Source organism: Pithys albifrons, chromosome 11 (genome assembly GCF_047495875.1).
Source record: "Pithys albifrons albifrons isolate INPA30051 chromosome 11, PitAlb_v1, whole genome shotgun sequence".
Lineage (NCBI taxonomy): Eukaryota > Metazoa > Chordata > Aves > Passeriformes > Thamnophilidae > Pithys > Pithys albifrons.
In genome coordinates this window covers 26,266,410-26,287,073 of record NC_092468.1, presented here as the reverse complement: position 1 = coordinate 26,287,073, position 20,664 = coordinate 26,266,410, and the positions used below count along the sequence as shown (strand labels likewise).

The window sequence follows — 20,664 nt, the reverse complement described above, 5'->3', positions numbered from 1 at the left end:
TCATAATAGCTAACAGATCATTGTTAAAAACTATATGAATAAAATTACAACTTTGCACAGACCAAGTTAGTCAAATACAATACTGCAATGTCAGTCCAAGCATTAATTAATAGATATTCATGGTATCTAAAAAATTAAACTGCTTTTCAGCTGGATTTCATACACCAGTTCTGTTGTTTCTGCTTTGGCTGCAGCAGCTGAAATCTCCCCCTCTCTCCTTTGTGCCCCCAACCAAACCACTTCTCTGCTCCTCTGTAGCCAGAGCTGCAGCCTAATGACAGGGAGGGAGGGCAGGAAAGCCTGTCAAACAGGATTATTCACAAAAAACAGCTAAGTGCATTGAAAATTGCAACCTGTCACTGCTTCTGCAAGTCATTTAGGAAGAGCTGGAAACTAGAATAACAATTTATGAGGAACAGAAAACCTAAGAAAGAAAGAAAATAAAAAGAGGATTTGTGGGAGGAGGCAGCTGGCTCGGCCGTGGGCTGAGCTGGGGGCGTGGGCTCAGGGCATGGAATCCTCAGGGAACAGGCAGGGATGGGGAACGCCTGCTCTTCCCAGGAACAGAATAGCAAAAGATATACAGAATCCAAAATTTTAGGTGCATTTTTAATATGGAATAGAGGTACTCTATTAAATAGAGAATTATATGAGTTACACATAGAAATAAATAAATAACAGATAAAATAATCTAACAGAGAGAAGGGATCAAACCCAGTGACTAAATCCCAGTGGTCGTTGGCCTGTGTCCCACTGCCTGCAGTGGGATCTGCAGGAGAGAGATGGGATCAAACCCAGTGACTAAATCCCAGTGTTTGTAGGCCCATGTCCCACTGCTGCAGCAGGGTCTGCAGGAGAGAGATGGGATCTCCCCACCAAAGCCCACTGACAGCACGTGGATCAGATTACAGGGTTCTGACATAGTCCTGAACCAGTGATCTAATCCCATTAACAGCCCCTGCATCCCTGAGCTCCACCAGCATTTAGGGTATCTGGCATTTGATAAAACCATCCAGGAAAGGCACAGTGTGTTGGGACACCCTCTCATTACCTCTGCAGATGAGCTGATAGCAGGACAAAGCCTTTTGAGTCTCAGACCTCTCTTCCTCAAATTGAAGGTGTAAGAACAGCAGCTGAGGCTGCTGGTCCCCCACAGGGGGATTCTCTCCAGGCACACCATGCTGAGAGGGGGGTTTTGGTCACACAGGGGGGTCTGGCCATCTCCTTCAGAGCTCCAAGAGATCTGCAGGGGATCTGCCCCAAGGAAGCATAAAATAGGAAAGGAAAAAAGAAAATTCATTCTTCAGGAAATAATCAGTACCAGGAGTCCTTGGGGCTGGTTTTACACCCCTCTGAATGAGATCTCATGGATGTTGTCCAAAACAATGGACAAGGAGAGCCCATTCTTTTACTGTGTGTATTGTAATCATTTCCTCCTTGAGCTTAAACTGTCACCTTCTGGAGACAAACACTCAGAGCACTGCACTGACTTGTGAGATACTCAGCACGGAGAAAAAAATTACTTATAGAAGTATTGTGCTATTTGGGTGACTATTAACACTATTTCATAAAATAACAGCACAGAGAAAATTTCTGTTGCTAGAAATTTCTGCATGAATCAGTTTGAGACACCATCAGGCAATTATTTCATCACAATCACCCGTTTTTCACTGGTAATTGCTGTGCTAAGGCTATAGTCCACAATGGCCCTCCAGTACCAGGCCCTAAGGACTCTGATATTATCAAAAACAGGAAAGAAAAACAAACCCAGAAGCTAAAAGCACTGTCTCACTTTGATGGAATGTCAGAAAAAATTACTGTGACAGTTCGGATCTGGCAGGACTGCTCAGGCCTGGCTGTGTCTGAGACCTCCTCATGCCTCTGTTACCCCCGTGGTGGGGTTGGCTTGGGGCAGGATCAGCTCTGGGGAGCAGGATCAGATCTATGGGGCAGGATCAGCTCTGGGGCAGGATCAGCTCTGGGGAGCAGGATCAGATCTATGGGGCAGCATCAGATCTCAGGGCAGGATCAGCTCTCAGGGCAGACCCAGCTCTGGGGCAGGATCAGCTCTATGGGGCAGGGTGAGCTCTGGGGGGGCAGGATCAGCCCTCAGGGCAGGCCCAGCTCTGGTCTGAGGGCTCAGCTCAGAGTGGTCACTTCCACTCTCAGCCTGTGCCTCAGCACAGTGGACAGTGTCCCCTCTGTCCTCTGAAACGTTCCTTTGTCATTAGTCGAATCCAACTGGATGCCTCAGCTGCTCCCTTAAATTCTCCTCCATGAACTGTGAAGCAGCAGTGGTTCTCTGCTGAATTAAGCAGTTCAGCTAAAAGAATCCCATATATTGTTTCTAGTCAATGGGCACTATGAATAGATTTTATGTAAAATTACTGGGAATGCATAAGCCATTTTGCCTAATGTTATGGAATTTCTTCTCCCAAACCCTGTGTGAAATGTAATTCATGTTCAAATACTGACAATTGAATCATACTCAGCATTCATATATAGTGCTTTACATATGCAAACTGCCATAAAACATTAATTAAGCAATAAATTTCCTAATGTTGAGAAAGTGCATTTACACCAGGCTCGGTGAGTTAAATGTTTAAATACTGTCAACGCTTAAATACTATTTACAGAGTTTCATTGTGCTGTGAGCTCAGTTATTGGCAGAGCTGTAACAGTCAGTGGTTTTCCATACGGTAAGTAGGAGTAGGAATGCTGGTTTGGTCTTTATCTGCACTAAACTTTACTTTGAAACTGTACTTTTGCTACCAATATGTTATTTTAACAGTGAAGTAACTGTCTTAAGAACACAGCCTGTCTGTTTGCAGACTCATGGGACTGCTACAACACACAGGAACACTATCACTTATTAGAGGTTTTTAATGTTTTGGGTAACTTTTACTCATTTTTCACAACTGGTGCCATCCAAAGCCATGGGACACCTTCACCAGTGTGCTGTCACCCCACGGTGTCCCTTCCTGCTCCAGAGCTGCCTGCGTGGCTGTGGTGGGTCCCAGCCCTGCAGCTCCCAGCTGTGTCCTCCCCAGGACAGATGTTGGGTTTGGAGCCCGGTGTTACCCCTGGCATGGCTGAGGGCCACTCGGGGCGGTTTAAGCCATGGGGTTGTGGTGTGGTGGTTACTGGTTAATTCTGGTTTTTGGTCAGGAAAATTGTCAGATTTGGCTGCTGCTACCCTGAGTCAGCACCACACCTTGTAAAATGTGCCAGCTATTCAGTGCTCTCCCCTTCCCTCCACTCCCTGGAGCTGCCAGGAAGGCTTTCAGTCCCACTCAGCAGGTGTGACTCACCTTTCGGCTGGTATTTATGTGCAGACCAGGTACTGACACGGGTGAGAGTCTGGCACGGAGCAGGAACGGCACAATCCGGGCACTGCGCTCCCTGTGCCACTCTGCTGCCAACCTGACCCAGCCACCTGGGACGGCCAGGCCGGGTACAGCACCCAGTCCCTTCCCCATCCCCACAGGAGGAGCCTCATCCCACCCAGCCCCTTCCCCGAACTCCAGAGCCTCATCCCACCCAGCCCCTTCCCCATCCCCACAGGAGGAGCCTCATCCCACCCAGCCCCTTCCCCAAACTCCAGAGCCTCATCCCACCCAGCCCCTTCCCCATCCCCACAGGAGGAGCCTCATCCCACCCAGCCCCTTCCCCATCCCCACAGGAGGAGCCTCATCCCACCCAGCCCCTTCCCCATCCCCACAGGAGGAGCCTCATCCCACCCAGCCCCTTCCCCAAACTCCAGAGCCTCATCCCACCCAGGCCCTTCCCCAAACTCCAGAGCCTCTCCCCAGCCAGAGGGAAGTGCCCAGACCAGCAAAGGCATCACAGTCACTTCTGCTTCCAGTGAACCCAGAGGGAAATTCCTGTCTTTGTTAGCCCTTGTTTGCCTGCCTGCCCCAGCAATACTTCCTGGATAAGGAGAATGTTTTTGTTTGAGAATCTGTCATCAGGAAGACTAAAGGAGTTTTAAAAGCAATGACATTATTTAAGCAATGACAGTGCAGACTGAGGCCATGACACAGCATATTTCTTCCAAATCCCAGCAATCAGGAGATCCCAAACCTTCTCCAAACACTTCTCCAGGCTGTGCAGACCCCAAACTGTTCTTTCTTTAGATGCTATGCACTACAGGGCTGGGTGCTTTAATTGGAATAGTCAACAATAAAAAACTTTGCAATTGATTAGTCACTGCAGCCATGAATGTCCTCCAGAGTTTACTTTCTTGTTCCATTAATGCATTTGTTTATATTTGCAGAAGGATTCAACCTGATGTAAACTATGAAATATGTTGTTTACTGAACAAAGACAGGTTACAAGGCACTTGTTACCACTGAAATCAAACCCGACTCTTAGATATGTATTTGCATTAGTCAGTCACTTCAGTGCCCACAAACCAGGCTGAACACCACAACGCTTCATTAAACAGTCTGGGAAAGCATCTAGAAGATAAATAACCTTTTGAAAAGCTTCTGATGTGTCAATACTTTGCCACGAAACTGTAAGACATACTAGAGCTTTGTATTGCAGCTTATATTTGTATTAATGCCTTGAAAATTAGAGTGCAAACCCAAAATTTGCCACTGCTATCAAGTTTGCTGTCAGCACTCTGGAAAACAGAATTGGAATTTTCAGTGATTTTGATAAACTGGATTCTGACAGACATTGTGCCTGGATGCCATCTGGAATGGTGCATCAAGTTTAAACTTTTAGTTCACCATTACCCAAAAGGATCTGCTGGCAAGGAAGGCAGGCTGGAGGGGGGAAACCAGGCAAAACCCCTGAGGGACAGAGGAAAACTGGAACTCTCTGGCCATCTTGACATTTGATTTTGTTAAGAATGTTAAAATGCCACATCTGTCTCTTACTGAGAGAGTGTCAAAGTTCACCTCTGCCTGAGCAATCAAGAACAAAATGAACAGCAGCATTAGCAGGATTAATTGGAACAGATCCTCAGACCAGGGGGCTCATTGGCTGTTTGCAAGTGGGACAAACAAGTTGAATTCAACTCTGTTGGGGGAATATGCTTCTCATAAATAAAGTAATTTGTGTTTTTTCCCCACTTACTATGGATCAGCTCCTGATTCCACATCACTCTGCTTTCCTGCAGCCATGATTGCCAGGTCAGTCACAATGCACCTGGTGAAGCCCTGTGGGATCTCTGAGCCTGCTGGGGGTCCCTCAGCCCTGGGAAGTGATGGAGCACACACAGAGTCAATTCATGTCTCAAGTATTTTTCACTCTGTTTTTTCTGGTACATGATCAGACATTTGTCACGACAGGACTGGTTTGGGCTGTGTTTTACTGGGGCACTTCGAGCCGTTCAGTGCCACCAGCAGAGGCTGTTGCACTGATGGACTGGTGTCCTCTTACTGGAACTATTTATGACAAAATAAAGTACGTAGAAATAGAAATACATCTGCACTCAGTGGCTGTTATCTCCTACTCCTTGCTGCAGTTGTGCAGGAGCTCAGAGCAGGAGGTTTCCCAGTGGGGTGAGGAGCCTGCAGGGCTCAGCCCCAGGGGAGCAGGCTGTGTCCTGACAGGCCATGAGGACAGCCAGCCTTCACACACACCCCAGGGGCTGGAGGCCACAGCAGCACTGCTGACTGCCCTGCTGACAATATCGAACAAGGCTCACAGATCAAGAGGTATCAGCATCACTGGGTCTTATCTGCTCACCCCCAGAGCTCATCTGTCAGTGCACCAGCAGCTGTTTGTGCCTGACTGACCCGGGGCTGAGCTGAGCTGGGCTGGGCTGGGTTATCTGCAGGGGCAGGTGTTGCAAGACTCAGTTTGCTCCCACTTTACCTTAATCTGGCCCAGCAGCTGAAGGCCTGGATGATGAAAAGGTGCTTTGCCTGGTGACACAATCAGTGGTCAGCCACAATGATCCCTCCAGCCTTGACCAGGCAGAGAAAACAGCCACAGCAGCACCCTTGTAAAGCAATCAGAAGACAAGGCATTGTGAGCACTGCAAGGGACTTGAAGGTTATTGAGCCTGCAAACAAGTGACATCAGTCTGAGCCTTACTTGAGCATATCAAAAAATCCTTATCTACTTTGCTGTTATTTTTACTACCAAATTACTTCAAAATACTCAAGTCTACAGACACTTAGAGAACAATCAGTATTTACACCTGAATGCTTTGAACGACTCAAGATGCAGCAGCAGCAGAACTCTGCTGGGTATATCAGGAGCTGTTCTGTGCACTACTGAACACAGCCCACGGCCCCGAACTGAAACAATGCCATCATTCCCAAAATCTGGTGTCACATGTCCTTCCCAGCTGACTGGAGAGTGAAGTTGCTCTGCCAGGCCTTCCCTGGTGTGCCATGATCACCACCAAGGCTGCCAGAGCTGGCACTGCCATTGCCCACCCGGCCCACGGGGTGTGCTGACCCTGCTACCTGCTGGGTGTTAGGAAAGGAAGGGCAGTTCCTCCTGCCTCCTTTCTTTTCTTTTCTCCAGTCTCAAGGGCTCAGCAGGGTGAGGCTGAGGGATCTGTGGTTTGCCTGCCTACATGAGCCCTGGAGAGGCTCAGCTCCCTTGTGGGCCACACTGTAAATATTTCATGAGTTTGGACCAAGAGCCTAAAAACAGGTTAATTTTTGTGAGCTTCTGCAAGTCCAGTCCTGAAAAAAAAAATCACATGGGGAAGATTTGGACAAAGAGCAAACTTGCTTGTGTGGCAGCTTTCTCTTGCACAGCTCTTACCACCAACACAAAGCCAAAAGCAGGCAAAAGGTCTTGCTGGCTATTTTGCATATTTATTTGGTTTTAAAGCTTTGACTGTTCATTGGTTACCGTGTGACACTTTTTAAACCTGGAGACACCTGCTAAGCCAGTAGGTATTTTGATTAAATGGCATTCTGGGGGGAAATTCCATGCTGTCCATTGAAAAATACAAACACCCCTAAAACCCAAAACCTTTCATATGTTTTAATCATGTTCAAATCACAAGTTTTTGCTAATAAATGGAACAAGTATTTTTATTTCTCTTTTTCTGACACAAAGAGGCATCAGGTTCTTTTTGTTCTGCCATCCAGGGGCCCTTTCTCACACCAGTTCCACATTATCTACACAAAGGCTACAGACCCACTGGTTTGCTGGATTCATCTATCACTCCATAACATTCCTGGGAATTACAGGCAGGGAAAGAGGAATGGACTACAGCTCTGGTTTTATCTAGGAGGTCTCCTTCCACAGATGCACTCGCAATGTTTGTAATAAGAAGGTGTTTCTCCCATTATTGCTTAGGGAAAATTCTCCAGACCTCAATACCCTACCAATACTCACACCCCAGTTTTACACCACGAATCCAAGGCCAGGGACAGATTGTTACAGTGAGTCCTCACACAGAGGAGAAGTTCATAACCTGGAGAACTGCAACACCAATTTCTGCCTCTTTGGGACCTCTGAAACTCTCCCAGCTCACAAAACACAGTGAGATCCCAGCTGGAAGCACTCAGTTCTCACTGTAATGACAGGAGATTCTGTCAGGAAAAGCTCTTTGCTCCTGGTCAGGAGACTGAGGAATTGAAGAAAGTGAAGAGTGAAAACTCCAAATGGTAAGTGTCTGCTGTGCCAGCAGAGTTAATGCTGCAGTGTGACACAATGCCATGGGACAGAGAAGAACAGGCATTTTCCTATAGAAGGGCTTTTGCTGCAGACAGGAAGTTTGTTTTTTGAATTAGTCACCAGTTTCACTCCAGGCTGATTATACCAGTTTCATTACCATACAATAGCCCTGTTTCCAAGCAAGTGCTATCAAGGTTACATTTATGGTTCCAAAAGTTGTTTCACCACACCTACAACAACTGGAGTGCTGCACACATAACAGATAAGTGCTCTCTCAGTTCTGTGAGCTTACCTAAAATCCTTCACCTTTCAGGTAAACTGCTCCTGGGGCCAACAGAAGGGGACTGACAACAAATAAAGAACACAGATATAGATCTGAACTTTGACAATTATGCATATTTTGACTACAAACATCGTATCTAGGAATGGGATACAAACACGCCATTGAACGTGTTCTTTATAAAGAAAAATAAAGTGGCATTATGACACCAATTCAAGGCAGATGATAAGTGATAAGTTCTGGCAGCACAGGCTACTTTTGCAATAGCGATAAGATCTCTGGCAGTACTTTTGATGGAAATAATGCATTTATTCTTCTGTGTATGTGCCAGTTTTTTCTTTGTTTTTTTTCTCCGTACGTTATTTACACCCACCAGCAGCTGTGGTTATTTCTTTAAAAAAGCCAAACTCGGGTATTTTGCACTTGAGGATGTTTTGGCAGAGGAAAGTCCCAGTGGAGCTGCCCTTCCCTGGCAGGAGGTCAGGGATGACTCTGCACAAAGCAGCTCCTGCTCCGGAAGGCGCTGGCAGGAGGGAGACGCTGCACCGGCTGAGTCAGGGCAGGAACCAGCTCAGCCCGCTGCAAACAGCCCCGTCACAGCCCCAGCTCAGGCCTGACTCACCTGCAATCTGTGGCAGCAGCTCCTCTCTGACTGTCTGGGGCTGAGCAGATGGAACAGTTTCACTTACAATGAAACCTGTCCATGGAATTACCCGGGCTGACTATCTCATTTCACTCCATATGTGCACACTCTGATTCTGGGATGAGAAATCCTAATGCCAGTGGATTAAGATAAACACACACCAGGCAGTCTTGTTGCAGATGGGTATTCACATATGGAATAATCAAGAATAACTCAAGGTGCAGACAAGTTAAATATTCTATTGAAATGCTGTTGGATGCTGGGTGTTTTGTGTCATCATCTCCTTCCTCAGCCCCCCAGAGGAACCCTAAATTAACCTAAATCATCCTGCCACTAAATCCAGAATAAAGACTTTGCATACCACTGCACTAAAAACTATTTCAGGCCCAGAAACCCTTTTCAATTTCATGCATTCAAAATGAGAAATATTGAAAATTTATCCAGATTTGTCCAATGCCAGAGAACACTTGGTGCAATTCTGTTCTCTGAACCCTCTGAGGTTATTTCATCTTAGTTTCCCTCAGTAATTATTCTCCTTTTACTTTTAGGTTTGCTGCCAACATGAATTGTCACACACTGACAGTATGGCAGTGACAGAACAGCATCTCTTCCCCAAATGATTCTGACTTTAACAGTTTTATATTGGATTATGAACCAGTTAAATAATTCAATCCTAAGTGAATGGTAAGGTATGTCTGTTACATCAGGGAACACTGCTGACCTCAGGAGTGAAATGACTGTGTGCAGTATCCTCAGCCCTGACTGCCCTCAGGATTTTCTCAGCACCAATGCTGAGAAATCAAAATACAACATTTAGTGTGATTTGTAGACTTAAAATTCAATTATGACCCTGCCTAGCGAGTACCTGGCAGAGCACTGTGAGCTCAGAAGTCTCTTTCAGAGCCACAAGAGCTTCCCATGTATTAATAATTATTTCAATGTGTAGTCACTCACAAGAGCCAGAGAAACTCTGACTGAAAGGCATCAGCTCTTCCCCCCGGAGAGCTGCAGCTTCACATTTCAGACACAAGCACCTTCACTCACCTAATTCTGAGCATGTTTTCAAAGTGTCTCTTTTACTCAGCCTTGCATTTCCTAGAGTGTAGCTGTGTTTCATTTACAGAGCTCAGGCCTTGCAAGATTCAGCAGCAAACCCTGTGCAGGATGTACCTGGAAACTCAGGCCACTCCTCTCAGCCCTTTCTGTTCTTCAGGTGTGGCCCAGTTTGTCTGGAAAACCCTCGTTCCAAAGAAGCTCCTCAGTCAGGGCTCAGGGGGTGCCACATCCCTGTGCTGACACTGACCCCACAGCTCTGGGTCTCTGGCCATGCCTCTCCAAAGAAGCACCAAAGAGCTGGTTTGCAGGTCCCTTCAGTGGCATCAAAAAATCTTTGCTTATTTTTAGAGCATTACATCTTTTTGTCATCAGACACAGGCCAATTTTTCAGGGTACTGAAATTTTAGATATTGTATCTGTTCCTGTTCTTAACTACACTTGTTTAGTCTTTGCCTATAATAAGTACAATACATTAAAAACCCCACCCCAAACCCACTCCTTTACTGGCACAGACAAATAACTCCAAGAGCAGCAGATACTGAGCCCATATTTCTAATGATGCACAGAAATACCCTTGGCTGGTATGAGCAGTTTTACTGAGCAGAAAAGGTTACTCAGTGCAGTAAAAGCTGGTTATACATGTAAATATTTTATGGTGAACTGTTTGGTGACTAAATCTATACTTTTCAGGTGATTTTTATTTTAACATTTTTAGGATAGTATTAAATCATCCTGAAATTAATTTTAAAATGGGTTTGATCATTTTTAAAATCAAATTAATATAGCCAACTCTAATGATGGTATGTTGCCCAGACTGCTGCATTGTCAGGCCTTAAAGCTGCACAACCAGAGCTTTTTTCAGGATAATATTAATTTATTCCTGAGAATCTAAACCACTGTGCCATTCAAGAAGCACAACAACCCAATATAATGTGTGTTTTGTAATTCAAACATTATGTGCTGAATACTCTCATGTTTTATTTAACTTCAATGTCTAAACCCTCAGCCAGGGATGTTCAGCTTTTCCAACATGCAGATTCCTCAGTGGTCTGTAGCCATGCACAGGAAATTTATTTTTAACAAAACTAGACTTGATGCTTTTACTTACTTCCCACAGACTCCTTTGCACTGCAGACTAATTACCTAGAGCTGGCTGCTAACAAGAGATTAAATTAATATATGTAGTAGAGCACTGGGACTTGAGAAATAATATTCCATATTTAAACTCAACAGTGTAAAGATCATTTGTTACTTTGAACATGATACATTCCCTTCTTCAGAAATATCAGCAATTAATAGCATAGTGGAGAATAAAAAAATAGAGAGCAGTTTTATTCTGTCACTGAAAAAACAACCTACACCACAATCCAGCAGTGAGTTGGGATTGAATAGACTGGATTTAAACCAACATTACAGTCTGGTCTTTATGAAATTGGCAACTGGCATCTTGGGAGAAAGGGCAACATGGGTAATTCAGACGTGGGTTTGCTACAGAGATGAAGGAGGAGAGGAAACCCACATTGTTCCCAAAGCTGAGCACAGCAGAACAAGAAATAAGAACATTTCTGCAGTGATGCTGCAGCCTTCCAGCACCTGCTACAGCTGGTTTGAAAGGGCACCTTGCCAGGCCTGGCTGGCTCACAGCAAGCTGGGTGACAGGGTAGCTCTGCTTCCAGAGCACTGCAGGGAGGGAGAATCGGATGGAGGACCAAAGGAATGACAGGAAGAGGGGGGGAAGTGCCTTAAAAGTTTCCAAGTGGGCTCAGTTATTTAGTTTGCAAAGCCAAAATCTATGGATGGGCTGAGCAGACATTGAGAGACAACTCACTCATGGAACTGGAGGTTTCAAGTACTCACAGAGGGTTTTTTCAGTTTTTCCAGGAACTGCAGTCCTGCTCTGGGAAAAACAGCACCCACAGGTTTGTCCCAAGGTAAGGGCTGTTGGGGAGCAGGCAGGGAGAGGACCAAAGCCTGGCCCTCGCGATGCCAGGGGAGATAAAATACCTATCAATGCCAGGCTCACCCGCACAGCATCTGTGCCAGCTCGGGAGCAGCTGCAGCCCACAGGGTTTGTAGGTGAGAAGCCTGTACCCCTGGGAGACCCAGGCAGGGCCTGGCAGAGCAGCTCCCACCCAGGGCACTGCACTGCCAGGCACAGGGCACTTTACTGCCAGGCACAGGGCACTCCTCTGCCAAGCACAGGGTACTGCACTGCCAGGCACAGGGCACTCCTCTGCCAGGCACAGGGCACTGCACTGCCAGGCACAGGGCACTCCTCTGCCAGGCACAGGGCACTCCTCTGCCAGGCACAGGGCACTGCACTGCCAGGCACAGGGCACTCCTCTGCCAGGCACAGGGCACTCCTCTGCCAAGCACAGGGTACTGCACTGCCAGGCACAGGGCACTCCTCTGCCAGGCACAGGGCACTGCACTGCCAGGCACAGGGCACTCCTCTGCCAGGCACAGGGCACTCCTCTGCCAGGCACAGGGCACTTTACTGCCAGTCACAGGGCACTCCTCTGCCAGGCACAGGGCACTCCTCTGCCAGGCACAGGGCACTGCACTGCCAGGCACAGGGCATTCCTCTGCCAGGCACAGGGCACTGCACTGCCAGGCACAGGGCACTGCACTGCCAGTCACAGGGCATTCCTCTGCCAGGCACAGGGCACTGCACTGCCAGGCACAGGGCATTCCTCTGCCAGGCACAGGGCACTTTACTGCCAGCCACAGGGTACTGCACTGCCAGGCACAGGGCACTCCTCTGCCAGGCACAGGGCACTGCACTGCCAGGCACAGGGCACTCCTCTGCCAGGCACAGGGCACTGCACTGCCAGGCACAGGGCACTGCACTGCCAGGCACAGGGTACTGCACTGCCAGGCACAGGGCACTGCACTGTCAGGCACAGGGCACTGCACTGCCAGGCACAGGGTACTGCACTGCCAGGCACAGGGCATTCCTCTGCCAGGCACAGGGCACTGCACTGCCAGGCACAGGGTACTGCACTGCCAGGCACAGGGCACTCCTCTGCCAGGCACAGGGCACTGCACTGCCAGGCACAGGGCATTCCTCTGCCAGGCACAGGGCACTCCTCTGCCAGGCACAGGGCACTGCACTGCCAGGCACAGGGCACTCCTCTGCCAGGCACAGGGCACTCCTCTGCCAGGCACAAGGCACTGCACTGCCAGGCACAGGGCACTCCTCTGCCAAGCACAGGGCACTGCACTGCCAGGCACAGGGCACTCCTCTGCCAGGCACAGGGCACTCCTCTGCCAGGCACAGGGCACTGCACTGCCAGGCACAGGGCATTCCTCTGCCAGGCACAGGGCACTCCTCTGCAGGCACAGGGCATTCCTCTGCCAGGCACAGGGCACTGCACTGCCAGGCACAGGGCACTCCTCTGCCAGGCACAGGGCACTGCACTGCCAAGCACAGGGTACTGCACTGCCAGGCACAGGGCACTCCTCTGCCAAGCACAGGGCATTCCTCTGCCAGGCACAGGGCACTGCACTGCCAGGCACAGGGCACTCCTCTGCCAAGCACAGGGCATTCCTCTGCCAGGCACAGGGCACTGCACTGCCAGGCACAGGGCACTCCTCTGCCAGGCACAGGGCACTGCACTGCCAGGCACAGGGCATTCCTCTGCCAGGCACAGGGCACTCCTCTGCCAGGCACAGGGCACTGCACTGCCAGGCACAGGGCATCCCTCTGCCAGGCACAGGGCACTCCTCTGCCAGGCACAGGGCACTGCACTGCCAGGCACAGGGCATTCCTCTGCCAGGCACAGGGCACTGCACTGCCAGGCACAGGGCATTCCTCTGCCAGGCACAGGGCACTCCTCTGCCAGGCACAGGGCACTGCACTGCCAGGCACAGGGCACTCCTCTGCCAGGCACAGGGCACTGCACTGCCAGGCACAGGGCATTCCTCTGCCAGGCACAGGGCATTCCTCTGCCAGGCACAGGGCACTCCTCTGCCAGGCACAGGGCACTGCACTGCCAGGCACAGGGCATTCCTCTGCCAGGCACAGGGCACTCCTCTGCCAGGCACAGGGCACTGCACTGCCAGGCACAGGGCACTCCTCTGCCAGGCACAGGGCATTCCTCTGCCAGGCACAGGGCACTTTACTGCCAGTCACAGGGCACTGCACTGCCAGGCACAGGCCACAGGCAATGCTGTGCCCTGGAGACCAGATGTCTGCAAGCAAGTTGTTCCAACTGTTGCCCACCCCACAGCAGGGCTGCTGGAACACAATGCTTGTTCCTCAGCACAGGTTTTATTTGCAGACTTACACAGCAGCAGCAGAGGAGCCCCAGGGGATCATCAGGTGACCACGGGGATGAATCCCCACCACGAGGGCTGCAAAAATAATTCCAGAATTTAATCTCAAAGCTGTTCAGGAATAAGAGAATGTTACTTACAAAATTATTTCAAATCCTTTAGTCTTTGTCTTCCCCAAGTGCTGTATTTAAACTAGATTTTGAAACAAGAAGGTGTGACAGAAAGGACCAACATGCCACAACCGCTTGGATTAATACTGAGAATAGGAAAGAACTAAGATGTAACACCAAAGGCTGGAGGGTGCCAAAACAACTAAGGACACTTTCTCCAAAGGAATGTGACTGACAGCGATCCCCAGGGCCGACCTCTGCCAGCAGTGGCAGTGGCCAGTCGGTGGCTCTGCCCTGCCTGGCCCCGCTGCAGCTCCCGGAGCGCCCATGGCCCCGAAAGGGGCAATGCCACGGCGGTGCCGAGCCCGGCGGGCAGGGCTGGGAACGGGTGTCCCGGCAGCGGCTCCCGAGCGAGCCGAGCCCTTCACTTCCCACGGGGACGGTCCCGGTGGAGAGGGGGCACCTCCAGCCTCTGGAGCCAGCTGGGCAGGGACCCGGCCCCGGCGCGGCGGCCACAGCACCGGCCCCAGTGACGGCGCAGGCAGTGCGGGGACAGCGGGCGGGGACAGCGAGGCCGGGGCGCGCCGGGCGGGGGGACGCGGGGCAGAGGAGCTGCGGCTGCCCGGCCCGCTCCGAAGGGCCCTTCCCGGTGCCCATTCCCGGTGCCCCCGGCCCACTCCCGGTGCCCGTTGCCCGGTATCCCCGGCCCGCTCCCGGTGCCCATTCCCGTTCCCGGTGCCCGTTCCCATTCCCGTTGCCCATTCCCGTTCCCGTTGCCCATTCCCGTTCCCGGTGCCCATTCCCATTCCCGTTGCCCATTCCCGTTCCCGGTGCCCGTTCCCATTCCCGGTGTCCATTCCCGTTCCCGGTGCCCATTCCCATTCCCGTTCCCGGTGCCCGTTCCCATTCCCGTTGCCCATTCCCGTTCCCGGTGCCCGTTCCCATTCCCGGTGTCCATTCCCGTTCCCGGTGCCCGTTCCCGCTCCCGGTGCCCATTCCCGGTGCCCGTTCCCGTTGCCCATTCCCGTTCCCGGTGCCCGTTCCCATTCCCGGTGTCCATTCCCGTTCCCGGTGCCCGTTCCCGCTCCCGTTGCCCATTCCCGTTCCCGGTGCCCGTTGCCCATTCCCGTTCCCGGTGCCCGTTCCCGGTGCCCAATCCCGGTGCCCGTTCCCGGTGCCCGTTCCCGGTGCCCGTTCCCGCTCCCGGTGCCCATTCCCGGTGCCCGTTCCCGCTCCCGGTGCCCAATCCCGGTGCCCGTTCCCGTTGCCCGTTCCCGGTGCCCGTTCCCGGTGCCCGTTCCCGGTGCCCGTTCCCGTTCCCGGTGCCCGTTCCCGGTGCCCGTTCCCATTCCCGTTGCCCATTCCCATTCCCGTTGCCCATTCCCGTTCCCGGTGCCCGTTCCCGTTCCCGGTGCCCGTTCCCGGTGCCCAATCCCGGTGCCCGTTCCCGGTGCCCGTTCCCGGTGCCCAATCCCGGTGCCCGTTCCCGGTGCCCGTTCCCGGTGCCCGCTCCCGGTGCCCGTTCCCGCTCCCGGTGCCCATTCCCGGTGCCCGTTCCCGTTGCCCGTTCCCGGTGCCCGTTCCCGCTCCCGGTGCCCAATCCCGGTGCCCGTTCCCGCTGCCCGTTCCCGGTGCCCGTTCCCGGTGCCCGTTCCCGGTGCCCGTTCCCGTTCCCGGTGCCCGTTCCCGGTGCCCGTTCCCGCTCCCCGCACCCTCAGCCCTCCCGGCTCCCGGGCGGGGTCGCGCGCGCGGGGCGGGGCGAGCGCGGCTGCGCCCGCCGTTGGACAGCCAATGGGAGCCGGCGGCGCCGCGCCGCAGCCAATGGTCGTGCAGGGAACGCGGAGCGCAGCCAATGGGAGCGCACGGACCTCCGGGCTCAGCCAATGGGGCCGGGGCGGGCCGCCATGGGCCGCGGCAGTGCCGTCCCGCCGGGGCCGGGGGCGGCCGCGCCGCCTCCTCCCGCCGCTTCTGCTCCGCCCGCTCTTCCTCCTCCTCCTCCTGCTGCCGTTCCTCCTCCTCCTGCTGCCGTTCCTCCTCCTCGGCACTGCCCGCTGTCGGGGCTGTCCCGGCGCGGCTCCGCGGGGCGCGGCCGCCGCCCGCCCCCCGGGCCCTCCCTCCGCCCGGCCCGGCCCGGCCCCGCCCGCCGCGGCGGCCCCGAGCGGGAGGCGGCGGAGGGAGGCGGGAGCCATGCGGGAGTACAAGGTGGTGGTGCTGGGCTCGGGCGGCGTGGGCAAGTCCGCCCTCACCGTGCAGTTCGTGACCGGCTCCTTCATCGAGAAGTACGACCCCACCATCGAGGACTTCTACCGCAAGGAGATCGAGGTGGACTCGTCCCCGTCCGTGCTGGAGATCCTGGACACGGCGGGCACCGAGCAGTTCGCCTCCATGCGGGACCTGTACATCAAGAACGGGCAGGGCTTCATCCTGGTGTACAGCCTGGTGAACCAGCAGAGCTTCCAGGACATCAAGCCCATGCGGGACCAGATCATCCGCGTCAAGAGGTACGAGCGGGTGCCCATGATCCTGGTGGGCAACAAGGTGGACCTGGAGGGCGAGCGCGAGGTCTCCTTCGGGGAGGGCAAAGCGCTGGCCGAGGAGTGGAGCTGCCCCTTCATGGAGACCTCGGCCAAAAACAAAGCCTCGGTGGACGAGCTGTTCGCCGAGATCGTCAGGCAGATGAACTACGCGGCGCAGCCCAACGGGGACGAGCCGTGCTGCGCCTCCTGCGCCATCCTCTGAGGGGGCGGCGGCCCCGGGACACACGGCGGCACCCAGGCAGCGTTCGGCACTGTGGCTTTTCTCGGCATGTACGTTTCGTCCAGTCTTGGTCGTGGCATATTTCCTGTCGGCGTCGGCGCCGGACGCGGGAGGAGCCGGTCCCGCCGCCCGGGGAGCGGAGCCACGCGGGGAACCCGCCCCGGGACAGCCCCGGGGAGCGGTGCCCGCATCCCGGGACACCCTCGGGGAGCGGTGCCCGCATCCCGGGACACCCTCGGGGAGCGGTGCCCGCATCCCGGGACACCCTCGGGGAGCGGTGCCCGCATCCCGGGACACCCTCGGGGAGCGGTGCCCACAGCCCGGAACAGCCCCGGGACAGCCCCGGGGAGCGGTGCCCACATCCCGGGACACCCCCGGGGAGCGGTGCCCATCCTCGGGAGCGGTGCCGACATCCCGGGACAGCCCCGGGCAGCGGTGCCGTCATCCCGGAACACCCGCGGGGGAGCGCTGGCCATCCCCGGGGAGCGGTGCCCATCCTCGGGAGCGGTGCCGACATCCCGGGACACCCCCGAGGAGCGATGCCCACCCCCGGAGGGCGATGCCCACCCCCGAGGAGCGCTACCCACCCCCGGGGGGCGATGCCCACCCCCGAGGAGCGCTGCCCATCCCCGGGGGGCGATGCCCACCCCGCGGCCCCGCGCCCGCCCCCCGGGTCTCTATGCAAGCGGGGCCGTGCGGGGCCGCCCCGCCCGGAGAATTGCACATGGAACTGGGACTGTGCCCGATCGGTGCTGCCAGGCACGGGGCGCCGGGCAGCGCTGCCGAGAGCCCTGGAATAATGCTCTATTTTGTTTACCTGCTGTATCGGATGGGAGTTTGCAGGAGAGTGGTAGCGTGGTGGATGTCTCCTGGGTTTATTTGTTTTTTTATTATTATTTTGAAATCAGCTGTGAAAATGTTACAAATCTGCACAATTTTTAGGCGTGCGTGTGTGTGTGATTTCGTTGTGGTTCTGGTTTTTCCTTTGGCGGGTGGGAGCCGTGGTGCTTTTTGTGCCGAGGGGTTTTGGGTTTGGGTTGGCAATAACTGATTTTGATGACTAGCTCTCTCAAGTGCAAAGACTTCTATGAGTGATGCAGGGCCAACAGCAGCCCTGTGTCTGCAGAGTGCCTTCAAAACTCAGCTGTTCCAGCCGGTGCCAACCTGTGAAAGCTCCACAGAATCCCATTATCTACTACTCCAAAAACTACTTAACAGTTTCCTTGCAGTAATCACACCGAGCAAGCCAGGACAAAAGGGCCTATTGTTAGTGGAATTTATTTCTTATTTCCATCTGAGCCTTTTTACTGTTATTTCCATGTCTTGCGAGTTCGGGCTTCATTTACTTCAAATTTCCAAGAATTTAGCCTTGGGATTTTGGGGGGAGGGCTTTTTTGTTGTTCTTTTCCCCTTAGATTTTTGTCGTGGGATGTACCTCCAGCTGGCAAAGAAGGAAATCCCATCGTTGTGATGTACCAGGAAAATTCTAACAACTGGCATTTGAACTGCAGACGTGCATTGAAGAGATGTCTATCCATTTTAAGAATTTTAATACAAATCCTGTTTTTTAGAAAACAACTTTGTGCACTGTTATGTATCACATGAAACACTGACTTTCACACAGGCTGTTAATCCTGATTTATATCTCGATAGCAGTGAGAGGTGGGTGGGTTGGTTTATCTAAGGGCAGTGTTTAAAAAAAAGGCAAAGCAGAAGATTGCTGTTTGACCTGACATGGAGTCATTTTCTAATGCAGTTTTTGCCTCCCCTCAGGTCCTGGCCCAGAGTGATGCCAGCTTGGCAGAGGAAGGCTGAGCTCAGAGGCAGCTTTAGGAAGGTAGTGTGCCCTTAGTGCAGGTCAGGCTCACGTTCTTTACTGCAAACAACATGGTTTATTGGGGTGAAATTCTAAAGGTCAGTTATTTATGAAATTTAAGCTTTTAATCTCATTGCATTATCACTCTTTAAAATTATAAAGCATATCTTTATTTGTTTGCTGGTTGATGAGGGATTGGGGTTGGAGGAGACCTGTGCCCCCTCTCAGCTGGAAGATGCAAGGAGCTTGTTTTACCTCCATCATCTTCCTCTCTTTGCCCCTTTAAAGATTTGCACACAAACCCTGCAACTCCTTTTTTTTCCTTTTTTTCTGCCAAGAAGACTTGAAGTTATCTTACATCACAAAAACAAAGGTTGAGCAGTGATGTGTAAAAGGGTTTTTAATCAGGCCAATTGAAAACTTACCTGCCCTAATTCCTCTGTGCAAACTTTGTGCCTCAGCACTGGAAGAACAGTGTGCAGTGTTTGATTCTCTAAGTGAAATTCACAGTGATGGAAACGGAATTCGAATTTGTGCTTTAGTCAGAATTGGACACTTTTTGTAGCAATGTTAAGTATCTACTGAAAATTTGGACTTAGTTACAGCCTGAAAATATGTTTCTCCTCCTGAGCTCATATGTATCCTTGCAGCAAGGACTGCTCTGATGCCATCAGTGGGGCTGTGTCTGTCTCTGCTGACAGGGCTGGAGGAGGCAGTGTCAGTGCTGGTCCCTCACTGCTGCCTCTGCCTGCTTAGAACAGAAAAGTTGATCCAGCCCCCATTTTTCAGTGAATATTGAAAACCTCATTGCAGCTTATCTTCCAGAAGTTCCTACAAATGAACTGGAAGCCAGAGGATTCTCATGGTAGGAGAGCAGGGCAGTAACTCTCATGGTTAGGGGTTTGTTTTAACCCAAGTGCTGCAGTGAAAGCTCAGGAAGCTCAGCTGTCGCCATGTCTGCAGCTTCAAAACTCCACACCTGAAATTTTAGAAAAAATGACATAAATTCACATCTCAGCCACTGCCATGGTTCAATTTTGCCTTAAATTCAATGGGAATGTACAGTTTCTAGCACCCAACAGGCCTTGCTCTACGTCAGTGCATTGACAGAGCTTGTTCTGGCTGATAAAAGCAGGTATTTATTGTGTCCTCCCCACGAGACAGCAGATCCTCCTGGTCTCCAGTGCCTCTGGTTCCCCCACTGCCTGTGCTGAGATAGAGGAACAAGGCAAACCCAGGTGTTGGTGGCACACAGTGACACTCCAAGCCCAGCTTTGCTGAGCCCAGCTGAGGGCAGCCTGCTGAGCCCCACCCTGTGCTGGGCCTTGCTGTGCTACACTGAAGTTCTGGCCCCAAAGGTGTATTTGTTAAACAGTGAAGTGTTTAAGCAGCTGTGGCGTGGTCTGATCAGGGCTCTGGCTGTATTTAGGTGTTCAGTGTTCTGTATGATTGGTGGGGACAGTACAAAGTGTAGAGCTCAGTAGTCTGATCTTCCAAATACTCTGAAGTGTTTTGGTGCTTGTTAAACATAGGCCTTGTCTATGAAAAGTCTGAAAAAAATCATCCTGCTTTAACTTGACTGAGTAATGAAAGCTATATTAGCTTCAACACGTGAGGGAAATGTATCAGTATAAAGGTACTCTTTTATTCCTTTTCCCTGTGGGAATATGTTACACCCATGTCAATACAGAGGTGATATATTGCTCTTTTCACAGTGAGAATTGCAAATATATAATTGTTTTGGAAGAAAAATTACATTCCCAGCCAAAATATTTCCTGACAGTGCAGAAATTGTGTAAACAACGCCTTGGTTTAAGGCTGGTCTTGTGGTCACACATTTTGCTGTACATAATGATTGTATTTTTAAAAATCCAAGCTTGTTCTGTTGCAAGAAAGTGTGTCTGGTATCCCAGTGTCTGTGATTGTAACTGTGCCATGTTCTCAGCCTCAGTCCCAAGACAAGTGTGGGTCTGCTCACCATGATGCTCAGGCTTTGTTGATGCTGATGGTGCTGGAGCTGATGTGGAATTCTGTGGCTGTGGGATCTGGTGGTTCTGCTTCTCTCAAAAGAATGTAAAGCAAGTTGTGTGCAAAGGGCATTTTCAATAAAGGGCAGCTGGCTCTT

General features: G+C 52.0%; 2 protein-coding genes across 7 annotated transcripts in view; one reads left to right on the top strand and one right to left on the bottom strand.

Moving 5' to 3' along the window:
- The window catches only part of LOC139676788 (putative per-hexamer repeat protein 5), a 32,245-nt gene extending 16,534 nt beyond the window's left edge, over positions 1-15,711 (bottom strand). For 3 of the 6 annotated variants that reach the window (XM_071566112.1, XM_071566111.1, XM_071566110.1), the window contains exons 1-4: positions 13,868-15,365; positions 5,830-5,956; positions 5,086-5,205; positions 1,052-1,254 (exon numbers count right to left, since the gene is read on the bottom strand). In XM_071566112.1, the coding sequence (XP_071422213.1) occupies positions 14,391-15,347 (957 nt within the window). In that variant the 5' untranslated portion in view covers positions 15,348-15,365 and the 3' untranslated portion in view covers positions 1,052-1,254; positions 5,086-5,205; positions 5,830-5,956; positions 13,868-14,390. Of the gene's footprint in view, positions 1-1,051; positions 1,255-5,085; positions 5,206-5,829; positions 5,957-7,891; positions 7,944-13,867; positions 15,366-15,678 lie in introns of those variants that run through there. The other 3 variants (XR_011698734.1, XR_011698733.1, XM_071566108.1) reach the window with 3 other exon arrangements.
- Positions 15,712-15,906: 195 nt separating this feature from the next.
- On the top strand, positions 15,907-20,664 carry RAP2B (RAP2B, member of RAS oncogene family). The gene has a single exon (XM_071566113.1). It carries the CDS (start codon positions 16,154-16,156, stop codon positions 16,703-16,705), a length of 552 nt encoding a protein of 183 aa, XP_071422214.1. The 5' UTR covers positions 15,907-16,153; the 3' UTR covers positions 16,706-20,664.